The sequence below is a fragment of the Nothobranchius furzeri genome, chromosome 2, assembly GCF_043380555.1.
Source record: "Nothobranchius furzeri strain GRZ-AD chromosome 2, NfurGRZ-RIMD1, whole genome shotgun sequence".
Taxonomy (NCBI): domain Eukaryota; kingdom Metazoa; phylum Chordata; class Actinopteri; order Cyprinodontiformes; family Nothobranchiidae; genus Nothobranchius; species Nothobranchius furzeri.
In genome coordinates this window covers 90,728,693-90,744,817 of record NC_091742.1, presented here as the reverse complement: position 1 = coordinate 90,744,817, position 16,125 = coordinate 90,728,693, and the positions used below count along the sequence as shown (strand labels likewise).

General features: G+C 46.6%; 1 protein-coding gene across 1 annotated transcript; it reads right to left on the bottom strand.

Moving 5' to 3' along the window:
- Nucleotides 1–2,060: 2,060 nt before the first annotated feature.
- Nucleotides 2,061–9,863, bottom strand: LOC107395096 (gastrula zinc finger protein XlCGF57.1). The gene is made up of 2 exons (XM_054737073.2): nt 8,998–9,863; nt 2,061–4,115 (listed from the first exon to the last, which is right to left on the bottom strand). Exons 1-2 carry the CDS (start codon nt 9,029–9,031, stop codon nt 2,530–2,532), a joined length of 1,620 nt encoding a protein of 539 aa, XP_054593048.2. The 5' UTR covers nt 9,032–9,863; the 3' UTR covers nt 2,061–2,529.
- Nucleotides 9,864–16,125: the final 6,262 nt, after the last annotated feature.

The following is a 16,125-nucleotide window of genomic DNA, read 5'->3' as shown; positions in this document are numbered from 1 at the left end:
GCTGGTGGACACCAGAGGTTCGGGGAGCTGTCAGGCTGAAGAAGGAGGCCTACAGGGAGTGGCTGGTCTGTGGGTCTCCGGAGGCAGCAGACATGCACCGGATAGCCAAGCGGCGTGCAGCAGTGGCAGTTGCCGAGGCAAAGTCTTGGTTTGGTGAGGCCATGGAGAAAGACTATCGATCGGCTCCAAAGAGGTTCTGGCAAACTGTCCGGCGCCTCAGGAGAGGTAGGCAGCAACTTGCTCACACTGTTTACAGTGGGGATGGGGAGCTGCTGACATCAACTGGGGCAATAGTCGTATGGTGGAGGAAATACTTTGAGGAGCTCCTCAATCCCACCTATGCACATTCCGAGGAGGAACCAGAGCCAGGAGACCTGGGGATGGACTGTCCAATCTCAGGGGCAGAAGTTGCTGAGGTAGTCAAACAACTACACAGCGACGAAGCACCGGGGGCAGATGAGATTCGTCCTGGGTATCTCAAGGCTATGGATGTTGTAGGGCTGTCGTGGTTGACACGTCTCTGCAACATTGGGTGGTCATCGGCGGCAGTTCCTGTGGAGTGGCAGACCGGGGTGGTGGTCCCCATCTTTAAGAAGGGTGACCTGAGGGTGTGTTCCAACTATAGGGGGATCACACTCCTAAGCCTCCCTGGAAAGGTCTACTCCAAGGTACTGGAGAAGAGGGTCCGATCGATAGTTGAATCTCGGATTGAGGAGGAGCAATGTGGTTTTCGTCCTGGCCGTGGAACTGTGGACCAGCTCTATACCCTTGCAAGGGTGATGGAGGGGGCATGGGAGTTTGCCCAACCAATCCACGTGTGTTTTGTGGATTTGGAGAAGGCTTAGGACCATGTCCCCAGGGGCACCCTGTGGGGGACGCTCCAGGAGTATAGGGTAGGTGGCTTTCTGTTAAGGGCCACTCAGTCCCTTTACCAGAGGAGCGTGAGTTTGGTCTGCAAAGCTGGTAGTAAGTCGGACCTGTTCCCAGTGAGGGTTGGACTCCGCTAGGCCTGCATTTTGTCACCGGTTCTGTTCATTACCTTTATGGACAGAATTTCTAGGCGCAGCCGTGATGTGGAGTGTGTCGAGTTTGGTGGCAGGAGAATCTCGTCTCTGCTTTTGCGGATGATGTGGTCCTCCTAGCGTCATCCAGCTCTGACCTTCAGCTCTTGCTGGGTAGGTTCGCGGCCGAGTGTGAAGCGGCTGGGATGAGGATCAGCACCTCCAAATCTGAGACCATGGTTCTCGACCGGAAAAGGGTGGCTTGCTATCTCTGGGTCGGGAGAGAGGTCCTACCTCAAGTGGAGGAGTTTAAGTATCATGGGGTCTTGTTCACGAGTGAGGGTAGGAGGGATCTGGAAATTGACAGGCGGATTGGTTCGGCGTCTGCAGTGATGCGGTCGATCTACGTCCAAAACCTCACCTATGGTCATGAGCTTTGGGTAATGACCGAAAGAACAAGATCGCGGATACAAGCGGCCGAAATGAGTTTCCTCCGTAGGGTGGCTGGGCTAAGCCTTAAAGATAGGGCGAGGAGCTCGGGCATTAAGGAGTGACTCAGAGTAGAACCGCTGCTCCTCCGGATCGAAAGGAGTCAGTTGAGGTTGTTTGGGCATCTGGTCAGGATGCCTCCTGCACGCCTCCCTGGGGAGGAGTTTCAGACATGTCCTGCTGGCAGAAGGCCCCCGGGTTGACCCAGGACACGTAGGAGAGGTTACATCTCTAATCTGGTCCGGGAACGCCTTGGGGTCCTGCCGGAGGAGCTGGTGGAGGTGGCCGGGGAGAGGACAGTCTGGAGCTCCCTAGTTGGGATGCTGCCCCCGCAACTCGGACCCGGACAAGCGGAGTAAGACAACGATGACGAGCCGAGCTGTGAGAATCGGTTCTATTAAAAGAGCCGGAGTTCGCATAACTAATCTCCTGGCATTTTAAGTTGAACTTATTTTCTGACAAAGATACAGTCAGGTCCATAAATATTGGGACATCAACACAATGCTAACATTTTTGGCTCTGTACACCACTACAATGGATCAATGGATATCAAATGAAACGAACAAGATGTGCATTAACTGCAGACTGTCAGCTTTTATTTGAGGGTATTTACATCCAAATCAGGTGAACGGTGTAGGAATTACAACAGTTAGCATATGTGCTTCCCACTTGTTAGGGGACCAAATGTAATGGGACAATTGGCTTCTCAGCTGTTCCATGGCCAGGTGTGTGTTATTCCCTCATTATCCCAATTACAATTAGCAGATAAAAGGTCTAGAGTTCATTTCAAGTGTGCCATTTGCATTTGGAATCTGTTGCTGTCAACTGACAAGACATGTTTGAATAGTGCAGAGGTTTTTGACCCTAATAGCCATACATTGGTAAAGTCTTACTCAAACACAAAAATATTACTTGTTTGCAATAATTTATGTATGCACTGCCCCCTATTGCCAGGGAAAATACACACAGTCAATTTAAATTTGTCCACAGAGATCACAAACAGAAGGTTTCTATCCTGTGTGGACACTCATGTGACTATTTAAAGTTGATTCATGGCTAAATCTTTGTCCACAGAGCTCACAAATGGTTTATGTCCTGTGTGGAGTCTTATGTGAGTGTTTAAATTTGACTTTAGGGTAAATCTTTTTCCACATAGCTCACAGACAAATGGTTTATGTCCTGTGTGGACTCTTATGTGAGTGTTTAAATTCGACTTTTGGGTAAATCTTTTTCCACAGAGCTCACAGACAAAAGGCTTCTGACCTGTGTGGACTCTCATGTGACAGTTGAAAGTTGACTTATGTTTAAATCTTTGTCCACAGGACTCACAGACAAATGGTTTATGTCCTGTGTGGACTTTCATGTGATTGAATAATGGTTTATGTCCTGTGTGGATTCTCATGTGATCCTTAAAATTCGACTTATTGGTAAATCTTTTTCCACAGAGCTCACAAACTAAAGGCTTCTGACCTGTGTGGACTCTAATGTGACTATTTAAAGTTGATTCGTGGCTAAATCTTTGTCCACAGAGCTCACAGACAAATGGTTTTTGTCCTGTGTGGACTCTTATGTGAGTGTTTAAATTTGCCTTTTGGGTAAATCTTTTTCCACAGAGCTCACAGACAAATGGTTTATGTCCTGTGTGGACTCTCGTGTGATCGTTTAAATTCAACTTACGGGTAAATCTTTTTCCACAGAGCTCACAGACAAATGGTTTTTGTCCTGTGTGGACTCTCGTGTGTTTGTTTAAATTCGACTTTTGGGTGAATTTTTTTCCACAGAGCTCACAGACAAAAGGCTTCTGACCTGTGTGGACTCTCATGTGACAGTTGAAAGTTGACTTATGTTTAAATCTTTGTCCACAGAACTCACAAGCAAATGGTTTCTGTCCTGTGTGGATTCTCTGGTGTCTGTTAAAACTTGATTTTGTACTAAATATTTTTCCACAGTCACCACAACTAAATGATTTTAGTTCTTTCTGGACTTCCCTATATGAGTCTACAGGTTGCTTAAGTCCAACCGATTTCTTATTACCCAAAGAGCTGGAATGGCTGGTTATTCTCACGTGTTTCTGGAGAGACTGCTTGTCATTAAATCGTTCACCGCACTCAAGGCAGCTAAAGGATATGTTGACAGTCTTAACATCTGACTCAGAAGACCTTTTCTCATTCCAGTCATGGCCTTCGTCTCCAGTTTCAGACCCAGAGTCTGACATCCCAGAGTCTAGATTCATATCATCATCTCCACTAACTTCAGTCTCTGAAGAATCAGATGTTTGTTCATGAGGGTTCAGATCTGGGTTCCTGCTAGTTCCTGCTCCTCCACCAGTTTCCGCTGTCATCTGGTCAGAAGAGCTGCTGGTTGGAACATCTTTGTCTTCTATTTGCTGCTGATGAAGCTGTGAGACCACAGGTTTCTCTTCATCATCCTCACTCTTTATAGAAACAGCACTGAACTGAAACCAGGCAGAATCAGTCTCCTCCTTCAAATGGAGATGCTCTCCCTTAAGACTGGTCCAGATTTCCTCCTTTTCCTCCTTTATGTGGAGGTGTTCTGGGTCCTGCTGTTCCACACCAGCACTCTGTTCTTCAGGATCTTCTTTAACCTGCACCATCTGTTGAACACCTGTAGGAAACAGAAACACATAACGTGAAATACCGACTGCTGTAACTTTAAATTCACACATATGAGAGTTGTGTTATTGCAGGGGTCTCCAACATGTTGGTCGTGAGCCACCGGTAGCTCTTGAAAGTCGCTGGCCTGGAAGCAGCCAGTGAGCTGCCCAGCCTGACTTGTACTTAACAAGGGACAGATTTCTAATTTGATGGCAAGCCTTCCCCGGTTCTCGTAATATCTCATGTAAAATTAGCATTTTGTGGAAGTAAAATAAAATCTGATTATTGCACAAATCTTTCAGCAAACGTGTTCTACTGGAAATATGTGGAATGGATTAATTGCTCAGGTTGCAGCGTGGATCCCCGTTTCTGATGTCAGCGGCTGCAGCTGCTTCTAAAGACGAGGTGACGTCGGTCATACAGACCTGGTTTCAGAAAAACATCCTCAATAAAATGTTTTGGGCGACTGTAAAGTCCTATCTGCGTAAATATGTCGTTAAAGCAAATTAAATGCCCTTCGCTTATTAACACGATTAACAGGCTTCCTGTTGAAGGGAGACTAGTCTCAGGCTTGTTGATAAAATAAATCAAGCCTGAGATAGTTTCCCTCTGTGTAAACCTTTGACCAGCTGCCATTCCACTCCTGCACACAGGCCTGAGCTCAGCTCCTCTTGGTGTGTAAACCTTCGACCCGCAGCCCACACTGGTCCCCACTGGTCCCCACTCTCTGCACTTCCGCCCCTGACTCTGGGTGTGTGTGTGGGCTTCTGCCCTGCCTCCACTGCCCCCCCCCCCCCCCCCCCCCCCCCGCTCTGCACTCAGTTCTGTGGAACAAGCTGACTGGGTCCAACAGAACCAAGATGCCAGAGGTGTGAATGCTGACTTCTCGGAATCCAGAGCAGGAGGTCTAAGGCCTGGTTCATGATTCTCCGTCAGCTCCGCAAGGGACAGACACGCACGGATTGACGGAAGCGTTTTGCTCTCATACTTCTCCGTCTCCTGGGGAGTGTTGCAAAGCAATTGCCCGGCAGGACAACAGAGGGCGTAGCGCTGTTCTGTGGTATCCTGTCATGTGTCGGTCCAAAATAGTGTGTTTATATTGTGTTTTTTGTATATAAGAGACTTTTTAACACAAACAAATTTGTCTCTCCTTCTCCTCCACCTCTTCATGCGCTCGCCACCTCTAAACCCACGTTTCCTGTCATTTCCGTCCACAAATAAAATGCTTGCTGCGCATCTTTTCACTCCTCCAGTCACGGGGAATTAAATGTTCATATTTTAGAGTTTCTTCACAAGGTATTCTTCAAGCTTCTCCGTGTCTGCCGCTTGTATCCTCGGCTCTCTTTATGTTTTTGAGGGCGCAATGGCGGCGCTGTAGACAACAGCGGCGTCCAGACCAATCACAAGCTTGCGTTGTTCGTCTCGAGAGCAAAACGGAGACAGAGAAAGAGGAAGTTCAAACCATCTCTTCCATCGATCATAATGGGCAATGTGAGATCACTGGCCAACAAGATGGATGAACTCCAAGCCCTTTCAAGGACTCAGCCAGAGTATCGGCAGTGTAGTGGTATATGTTTCACTGAGACGTGGCTGCAGGACCATATCAGTGATTCCAGCATCTCTCTGCCAGGATTCCTGACTGTATGAGCAGACAGAGATCTGAAGAGGAGCGGGAAAAGAAAAGGAGGTGGAGTGGCAGTGCTTGTCAACAACAGATGGTGCCATCCATGTCATGTTTCAGTGAAATGTTGTCTCTGCAGCCCAGAGGTTGAACTCTTGGCAGTAAGTTGTCGCTCATATTATTTGACAAGAGTTCACCAGTGTTGTCTTGGCAACCGTTTATATTACACCTTCAGCCATTGCTGAAAATGCATGCGATGCCGCCATCAGTTCCGTTGTCGCTAAGCTACAAACCCAGCACCCCAGTGCATTTGTGGCTGTATCTGGTGATTTTAATCATGCCTCGCTCTCTGCTATACTTCCAACATTTGAACAGTTTGTCAGCTGCTCCACCAGAGAAAACAAGACATTGGATTTGTGTTATGCAAATGTAAAGAATGCATACATGTCCAAAAAAAAAGACCTTCTCTGGGACAATCAGATCACAATCTCGTTTTTCTCTGCTCAGAATACAAACCATTTGTTCAGAGGCAACCTGTGACAAGAAGAACTGTGAGAAAATGGTCACAGGATGCTGAAGAAGCCCTGCAGAATTGTTTTGAGACCACTGATTGGATGACTCTCTGCCAAGGATATGAAGAGGACATCAATGCCATGACTGGATGTGTCACTGACTATATAAACTTCTGTGTGGACAATATCATACCCACCAGAGCAGTGAGATGCATCGCTAATAAGTGTGTGTGTGTGCGCGCGTGTGTGTGCTGCTCTGTCTTCTCGATCCCCAGTGAGTAGTGGAGGATGGCTACTTATACTGAGCCAGGATTCTCTGGAGGTTTCTTCCTGTTAAAAGGGAGTTTTCCTCTCCACTGTCGCTTTATGCTTGCTCAGTATGAGGATTGCTGTAAAGTCACTGACACGATGCAATTTGCTGGGTTCCTTATATAAGAAACATTATTTCTGATCGGCTTAATTAACTGACCTGAATTGGAATATTTATTATGTGAAGTGCTCTCTTGTCGTGATTTGGCGCTATATAAATAAAATTGAATTAAATTAAAAACAAACCCTGGATCACCGGTGAACTGAAGAATCTGCTAAATGAGAAAAAAATGAGCCTTCAAGGAGGGAGACTGGGAATTATTGAGGAGTATACAGAAGCAACTGAAGATCAAGATCAGAGACAGCAAGGAGGCATACAGGAAGAAGTTGGAGAACAAACAACAGAGGAACAATATCAGAGATGTCTGGTCAGGGATGAAGAAGATCACAGGCTTCAAGCAGAGGAAGGATTGGACAGATGGCAGCCTGGACACAGCCAATGAACTGAACAAGTTCTTCAATAGGTTCAGTTCAGGAACAAACCAAGCATCCTCCTCGCCTGTCCCCAGCCAATCAGATATCCCTTCCTACTTTGATCCAACATTTTCCTGTCACACGCCAGCTCTTTTGTCCTCTAATGCAGTCATGGACTCTTCTGGTTCTATAAATCTGTCTTCAACCAAGCCAGGAGATGGTCTTCAACCAAGTCAGGATATGCTGCTGCTGCACCATTTACCTCCCCCTCCCACCTATCTGTCTCTAGAAGTCAGGTGAAGAGGTGGCTGGAGAGACTGAACAGGAACAAGGCTGCAGGTCCGGATGGAGTCAGCCCCAGGGTACTGAAGGCCTGTGCAGAGCAGATCTGTGGGATTCTGCAGCACCTCTTCAACCTCTGCCTGGTCAGGAGAAGGTTCCAGTCCTGTGGAAGACATCCTGCCTTGTTCCAGTTCCAAAGAAAACTCGTCCATCCGTCAATGACGTCTACAGACCGGTTGCCCTGACATCCCACATCATGAAGGTCCTGGAGAGACTCCTGTTGGTCCACCTGAATAAGCAAACTAGAACGTATCAGGACCCGCTGCAGTTTGCTTATCGCCATGGAGATGGAGTTGAAGATGCCATCATCCAGCTGCTTCAACCAACCCACTGTCATCTGGACAAAGCAGACAGCACTGTGAAGGTCATGTTCTTTGATTTCTTCAGTGCATTTAACACAATCCAGCCGGATGTACTTTGCCAGAAACTCCAGAAGACACAGGTGGGGGCCTCAACTATCGCCTGGATTAAAGACTACCTGACAAACAGACCACAGTTTGTGAGGCTGAAGAACTGCACATCAAACCAGGCGATCAGTAACATTGGAGCACCACAGGGGGCTGTACTCTCACCATTCCTTTTCACCCTGTACGCCTCAGACTTCCAGTACAAATCAGAGACCTGTCATCTACAGAAATACTCAGATGACTCTGCAGTTGTCGGGTGTATCAGAGAAGGACAGGAAGCTGAGTACAGAGAGCTGGTGGAGAGCTTTGTGGCATGGTGTGGAAACAATCCTCTGACCTAGGGCTGCTCAATTAATCGAATTTTAATCACGATTACGATCTGAGTTTTGAACGATTATAAAAAACAAAACAAGCCGATCATTTGCTCCTCCCGCTTGCGCTGCCCTGAGTTACAAGTATTTTTAACTAACATAGGTTTGATCTAAAATAATAACCTACATCTTGTAGCGACATGAATGGCCTCATATTTGTGACCCAAAGGTTACACTTCCCCAGCTGGGTCAAGCTGTAACTTTTGTTCCACAGATTATCCATCTGTGAAGGAGCCGTGAAGTCTGATAAACATCATATTTTATCTGTATGCTGTTCCGTCCCAAGATGAAGGACACTTCAAGATTTTCGAATAATAATTTTAATAAATTTTTTTTACTGTTTATTACAATCATATAATAATCATCATAAATAATCATCATGGTTCAGTATTTATGTATTTAATTACTGAAATGACTCATTATTCTTTGGGTTAATAATAATTATTATTTATGATAATCAGTAATGTGTGATCAGTAACCAGAAGGTCATTGGCACGTGTACACCTCATGCAGGACTGAATCCAGGGTAAAAGTTAACTTGCTCTCACATGTCTTTGCTCCATAACAAAAAGCTTTCTGACACTGAGAGGGCATGTTCTGAGGTTTTGTTAAAACTAAAATCTCAGCAGCTCAAGTCCAGTTCTTGAACCAACCAGAGGACGAGGGACGGCCACCTGAATCCTCACTAAGCGTTCTGTCACGCCGAAAGAATTGCTCCGAATAAATGCACCTGTAACCAGCTGACGCAAAACTCCTTCAGAGTAATTGATTGTGAGACGCAAATAGTTTCATCAGTCGTTGTGACCCGGAGACATCTCAGGACCAATTTAAGTCGCTCTAAGGTCCTTCTACCCACCTCGTGCTCGGAGGAAACCCTTTCCACCTGACATCTCGGATCCACAGAGGGTCTCCTGAACTGGGTGAGGTAGACACTGTCCGACAGATGGCGTCTGATGCTGTTCTCTCTAAGAAACAATTCAGTTAGCTGCAAAAACAAGTTTTCACCCAGAACGCGTTTCTCTCTCTGAAAGAAATCTTCTGAGATCATCCACGCATCCAACCTCGCATTTCATTTTAGTTTTCCATCCAGACACAGGTTTGCTTTTAATAACAAGTTTAATATCAAAGCTGTTACAAATTGTTATTTTTTAAATTGTCATTTCAAATTGTCATCGTTAAAATTGTTAGTAATAAATTCTTAACTTTTTAAACCTGACTCTTCTTTGAAATGAAACACAGAAAGGTGTAAATTTGGTTATTGAATAAGCAAAGAATCCATTAAGTCTTCTGTTTAATAAATAACTTTTGCTATTAAATTTAATTATCTTAAATTAAAAATCAATCTTTGGATTAAAATATAGACCAAGACAGTTAGTGTATGAACTTCTATCGATTGTATTAATATATCCTAGATATTTATGCATAATATAAGTTCATACCCTTTTCTCAGGATCTAACCAAACTGATAGCAAACAGTGTTAAATCCTAGTATGTAGATCTGCCCACGCTACATTTCAATTTTACCCATTACAGGTGACCAGGACACTGTAATCAATTTTTGGCAAGAGAAATTATCATTTTTTGCCATTTTTGGGGTGTTTATGATGATACAGTAGACAGTACGAGTACAATAACATCAACAGATAATACATAAAACCCTTATTTGGTCAATTTTAACCTCCATGAAACATTGAGCTGTTGGGGTTATTAGGAGCGAACAATTAGTAAGCTTCAACTTACTTTTGGATTCTTCAATAAATTCTGTAAATATGGGAATATTTACTGATTTATTAATTAATTAAGATATTCTTAGATATACGGGGCACCATTCCCCTTTTTCCGGGGAAAAATTGAATCCAAAACTCTTATCAGTCTTTCTTGAAGTTCGTAGAATCCTTGGAGCAGAGACTTCTCTTCGACACAACAAAGCTACTGGACACAAAAATCTGAATTTTATAACATTTAATTAACAATTTGTCAAATGAATAAACAGTGGAATAGATGAATAATAACCGTGTGATATGATTGAAGATGGATGTGTTTGCATGTGATGGAGGATGTATGAATGGGGTCCTTTGTTCTCACAAAGGAGTAGTGTGTGTGTGTGTGTGTGTGTGTGCGTGTGTATGGATTCAAAATGGAGTCTTGAATACAAGATGGCTGACCCCTTTGTCTGGCTAAAGTGTGGGTGGCAACTTGCACTTTAACTTCCAAAGCACTTAGAATCAGTAGTAACTTAACCTTAAATCACTCAAAACATTTCAAAAGATCATGAAACAACACAAAAGATTAATCACAAATTAATATCTTTTAGTTTCAGCCTGGCCATGACAGAAACCATTTTAAGATACCAAACAATGATCAATAAGCAGTTTATTCTTTCAAAATGACCCGACTGACGTGTTTGGGACGAAAGAGGAAAGCACGAAGCTACTTTTTAAGCAATAGACGCGGTTTATTGCTTATTCGAGACTATAGAGGAAACGGGAGAAGGAAAGAATGAGAGAAAGAGATGAGTTTCTGATCACCAGAACAGTGAAGCGTCCCTCACTGTTTTGATTTGACGGTTCTCCGTGTTTCTCCGCAGCTTTCGGCGTCGTCCGTCGGTTTGATGCTTTCTCCGTTGTTTGGCGTTCACGAGTGTTTCTCCACGGGCTGGACAGAGACAGCAAAGTTTCTTTCTGTGCTGAGTTATAACTTACAGCGTGCTTGATGGAGTTGTTGCTTTCCTCCGCAGTTCTGTGTCCTCAAACATCAGCTGGAGGGGAGCAGAAACGAGCAGATCTGATGGGCTTGCAGTTTAGTTTCCAGCAGTTCCGTGGGCTCCACTTGTGCACTTAGAGCTTCCGCGTGCTCAAGGGAGTCGGAGCGTTGACAAGCGTGTCCTTACCGCCAGGTATCCTGGGCAAAAGAACGAGGATTCTTTGTCTCTGCTGAAGATTTATGGTCTTAGTTCGCGGGAAAAGCTCCACGGCTTCCCGCACATGCGCAGAACGTGTTTCTGGTACTAGGCGGTGACATCATCCCAATGCTTCCGTGTGCAAAGCATCATGGGAAATGAAGTTTCTTGGCGCTGATGTGATTATTTGATTTTCAGAGCAATTTAAGCACAGTCATTTTGGAGAAAATCACTGCATAGTAATTTCCTCATGAGGTCAGACCCTCAACATTCCCCCTTTTGGTTTCGGGGATCGCGCCCAAAGCTCGATCGTCGGAAGCACAGATGGGTTTGTTCCTCATGAACGTAGGTCGACTTGATTGTCGGAAGCACAGGTGGGTTTGTCCCTTAGGACGTTGGTCTCCTTGGACGCCTTTGTCTTTGGTCTTTGTCTTGGATCCTGGCGCCTTTGGTCTTTGTCTTTGTCAGGCACAAAGAGGATAGGAAACGGGATAGTCCCCAACGCGCATAACGAGAAGAAGCCACTCACGCAGGTGGTACGCAATGATGATGTCGTCCATGCGAGAGGTAGTAGTGTAGAAGGAGGAAGGTCGGTGGGCGGTTAACTCCACGAGTGGACACAAAGGCATCTCACCGCCGGCCATACAGTTCAGTTTATGGAGCACGCGGTGATGTACGAGGTCCATAGTTCGCAAACGCGCATTGACCTATGTGGTCCCAAGATTCCCCCCTTTTTGGTCCAAAGGGCGGATCAGGACAGTCTTTGGGCTAAAACAAGGACCATAAAACTAAGAGGTACTACAATGTGCTGGTGCGTCAGACAGAGTCATTGACAGACTGAGCTGGGCCGGCACATAACCACTAGTTAATATGTGACCAAGTACGAAACAAAAAATACAGAAAACCCAAAAAAAAACATATAACATCCAAGAAAATTCATAGCAACCTTGAGGTCTCATAAAATACATTCTTAGGTCATACATTCAGTGTGTAGCTTATAAAGAATGTGACATAATGCAACACTCAGATAAAAATGTGAGGTAGACTAAAGTGAGAACTACTCTTAGGGTTACAAAATAATAAAGAAAATGTTGCTCACCCCCTTTAGACAGGTGTGGTACATTCACGCTTGGATTCTCCCCGAACGCGGTCACGAGGCACACCGTAGGTGAGCAAGTGCATCTTATCTTGGAGTTTCTTAACACGCCTGTAGGCGGAATAAGCAATCACGGCCGTGATGAGCCATCCCATCCCCAGGGCGACCAATGTGCAGATTAAAGTCGTATAATCTGTGTCAATGTATCGTCAAAGTAAGTTCACGCGGGGTTTGTGTGAACTTAACAAATTTGGTTCCTTCAATCAGTAATTGTTGGTCAATTTCTAAATCGAAGGCAAAGTTATAACCCTGGAAAGCTTCCATGATCTCAATCTCTGAGTCATGCTGTTCGAGGTTGAGGTGATGGAGTGCCAGTTTCTAGTTCAAAGTGGAAATGCCTACCGTCCTTTCAAATACCAATGCTCAGCATCGACCTAAACCTATAGATGTGAGGTGTCACAATTATGGGAACGTTTAACAGGAAACCGAGTTCTAATGTTCTGCATCAACGTGAATGGGAATTGCACTACCTAGGCTGTACGCTAGGTGGATTTGTGAAAGGTGCACAGTAGAGGGGTAGCAGCTGTCAAGCTAACTTTGAGCAGGTCCAGTGGTACCAAGTACGGGGAAATACGACTTTCAACCAAGCTGTCCAGCGTGGAACTTACTTCCCTGAGCAGGTCCTACATCAAATCTCTCACCACTCATGTGTACACAATATCCTGATGTATGGTTTCAGACAAAGTCTTGATTGCACGTAGAGATTCATTAATCAGAGCAGAATGTAGGTTGACAGTTACAAGAGTGCCCTGTAAGGTTTTAGTAAGTACTTCCTGTTAGCGTTCTAGGAGGAGTTTCTCTTGGTTAGTGAAAATGACGGCGGGGGGGGGGCTTGGTTCTTTGTCGGTTAGTACATGTTAGTGGGTTAAACGTGCACTTTCCCCCCTTTTCCATTTCCATGCATAGAACTATGTAGCGACTACGTCTACCTCCTGCGGGGAGTCTGGTCTCTGTACCCGCGGGGATGGTTTGACGTAGGGTTTGATTTGGTTTGCATGCACCCATTTGTAGACAGGCTCCTGTCTCGCTTTGGTGATGCGTAACCTGTATGCAACTGGAGAGAGTTTTGCCACGATCTCAAATGGTCCTGACCAGCAGGGCAGGAACTTCTTAGCTTTGCGTGCCGGTTGGGCGAACCGAAAGTAGAATACTTTGTCACCCACCTCGTATTCGCGGCTGGTTGTCTTTTGGTCGTAGTAGGCCTTAGCGCCTTCTACGTTGGTCTCCAGTTTCTTCTGAGCGTGCGCGAACGTAGCTCTGAGGTGTGTTTTCAAGTCTGCCACATACTGATGAGCGGTATAGGCGGTGGCAACACTGACATCCTCTGGGTGATACAGGAGGTGCAGTGGTAGAGTCATCAGTCTGCCGGTCATCATCTCAAAAGGCGTAACCCCAGTGGATCGCTGTGGAGTGGACCGTATGGCCATCAGGACCAGAGGGAGCTTGACGTCCCAGTCCTTCCCAGTGGAGCAGACGTACTTTTTGAGCATAGAGACGACCGTGCGGTTCATCCGTTCGACCTGTCCGGATGACTGTGGGTGATAGGGAAGGTGGAATCTCACTTCCACTCCCAGAAGTTCAAACAGGGACGTCATTACACTGGATGTGAAATGAGTTCCTCGGTCAGAGTCAATGGAGAGTGGAAGTCCCCATCGACTGAAAACGTGGTTAATCAGCAGTACAGCGGTTGTGACGGCTGTATCGTTTGGCGCTGGAAGGCACTCAACCCACTTTGTGAAACTGCAAGTTACAGTTAGCATATATTTGTTTCCTCTTGCCGATTTGGGAACCGGTCCAACCCAGTCGATCTGCAGGTGGGACCAAGGGAAGGTTATTCCCCTGCGTTGCAGTGGTGCTCTAGCAAGCGGCTGGGAGGGTTGAAACTGGGCACAGATGAGGCAGCCTTGGACATAGCTGTGTACGTCCTTGGACATCGACGGCCAATATGCTACTTCTGTCAGTGACGCGAGGGTAGCTTTTGCTCCGCGGTGACCTCCAACCGCAGTGTCGTGGGCGTAGGCAAGCATCACTCCTCTGTGGTCGAGTGGAACAACCCAGCGCGGCGGGCTGTGATCGTCACGCATGTAAACTAACAAATGGTTTTGTAGTTTCAGATGCGCGAGTTGACGATGCAGGGTTACCAAATCTTGGCTTGCACCAATAGGTGGTGATGGTTGTTTAGACATCGGGCCCTTTTGGAGAAGCTCGCGGATGAGCTTCAGGTCAGGATCTTGTTCCTGCATGGTGACTAGGTCCGCGTCCTGTGGTTTTCTGCCTAGAAACACGGGTACCTCAACGGTCCGAGGTTCGTCTGCCTGGCTAGCATGGCGACGAGTAATCGCGCAGACCTCGTGAACGGCCTTGGGTGGAAGCCACTCGTCTTTGAATTCCCAGCAGGTTCCCTGGTCAGCACCGAGCTTAGCAAGGCGGTCCGCTTCGTCATTACCATCTTTCTCCGGACCTAGGGTCCTGGAGTGACCTTTGACCTTTTTCCAGTAGACCATTATGCCTTTCTCAGTGGTGAGCAGATCACACGCTAGGAATAACTCCGAGTGTTTCACGTCTCTGTTCCTGGCGTTTTTCATGTGGTTCTCCTTCCACATGGGGAAGTGAGAAATGAAGCTGTGTCTAGCGTAGTTTGAATCAGAGCAAAGGACGATTTGAGTGATGTCCAAGGCTGCCGCCTGCTGGAGGGTTATCAACACTGCAGCAATTTCGGCGTACTGACTAGACTTTTGGCCCAACAGGTAGTGATTTGGTTGCTTAGTGTCACAGTCCACCCAAACGACTCCAACCCCAGCACGGAGCTGGCCTTCGTGAAGGTAGGAGCATCCATCAGTGTAAACTTTCGGAAGCCCTTGGCAAACATTCTCATCAAAGTAGCGATGATTGGATGCGGTTGGGTAGACTGCGGCAGGTGTGTCCAGGGGGCCCATGACGGAGTCAGAGTCACAGTGCTGGCAGCCTGCTAGCCCTTGTCCTAGCGCTAGCTTGGTGTTCTGACCATACTTGACCTCAATGTTGTATCCTTGGAGCACCATCATCCACGTCGCAATGCGGCTGTTTGACACTCTTCCTTCGCGAAGTCGCTGGCTGTTTAGGAAGGTGACGGGCTGATGACACGTTTCAATGATCACTTTCTGTCCACCGATGTAACTACGAAAGTGTTCGACGGCCCAGACTGTAGAGAGGAGAGCTCTCTCGCAGTCTGAGAATTGGAGTTCCACCTTGCTCAGAGGCTTGCTGGCGTATGCCACAACTCTCATGTCCTGATCGTGTTTCTGCTTCAAAGCAGCGCTCAGGCAGTGAGAGGAGAAAGTAGCCTCTATGTAGAACTCTTTATCCTTGTCTGGGTAAGCCAGACAGGGTGCGGACGCCAACTTCTGTTTTAGGAACTGGAAGGAGAGTTCTTGGGGTCTGTCCCACACGAAAGGTGTGTCGTTCCGAAGCAGCTCAGTGAGGGGCCTCGCTGTTTCAGCGTACTCCTCAATGAACTGTCTGGAGTAGTTGCAGACTCCGAGGAAGCTCCTGAGTTCAGTCAGATTAGCTGGGGCTTTGATGTCCTGAATGGCTCTAATGCGTCCCGCTTGGGGCTCGACTCCATTAGGGCCAACCAGCAGTCCAACATACTCCACTTTGGTTCGACACCACTGTCCCTTGAGAATCGCCAATTTAGCTCCGGCGTCAGCGAGCTGTTGCAGCACGTGACGGAGTTCGGCCAGGTGCTCCTCGAAGGTTCGACTCCTCATCAAGATGTCATCGACATATATGAGGTTCCCTCTGGAAGCAGCATCTGACATGGCTTTGTGGAGGAAGATGTTGAACTCGGCAGGTGAGTTAGAGTAGCCAAAGGGGCAGCGGTTCCAAGTATATTGGCGATTTCCAAAGGAGAAAGCCAGTTTATACTGGTCCGCCGGCTCAACCTTCAT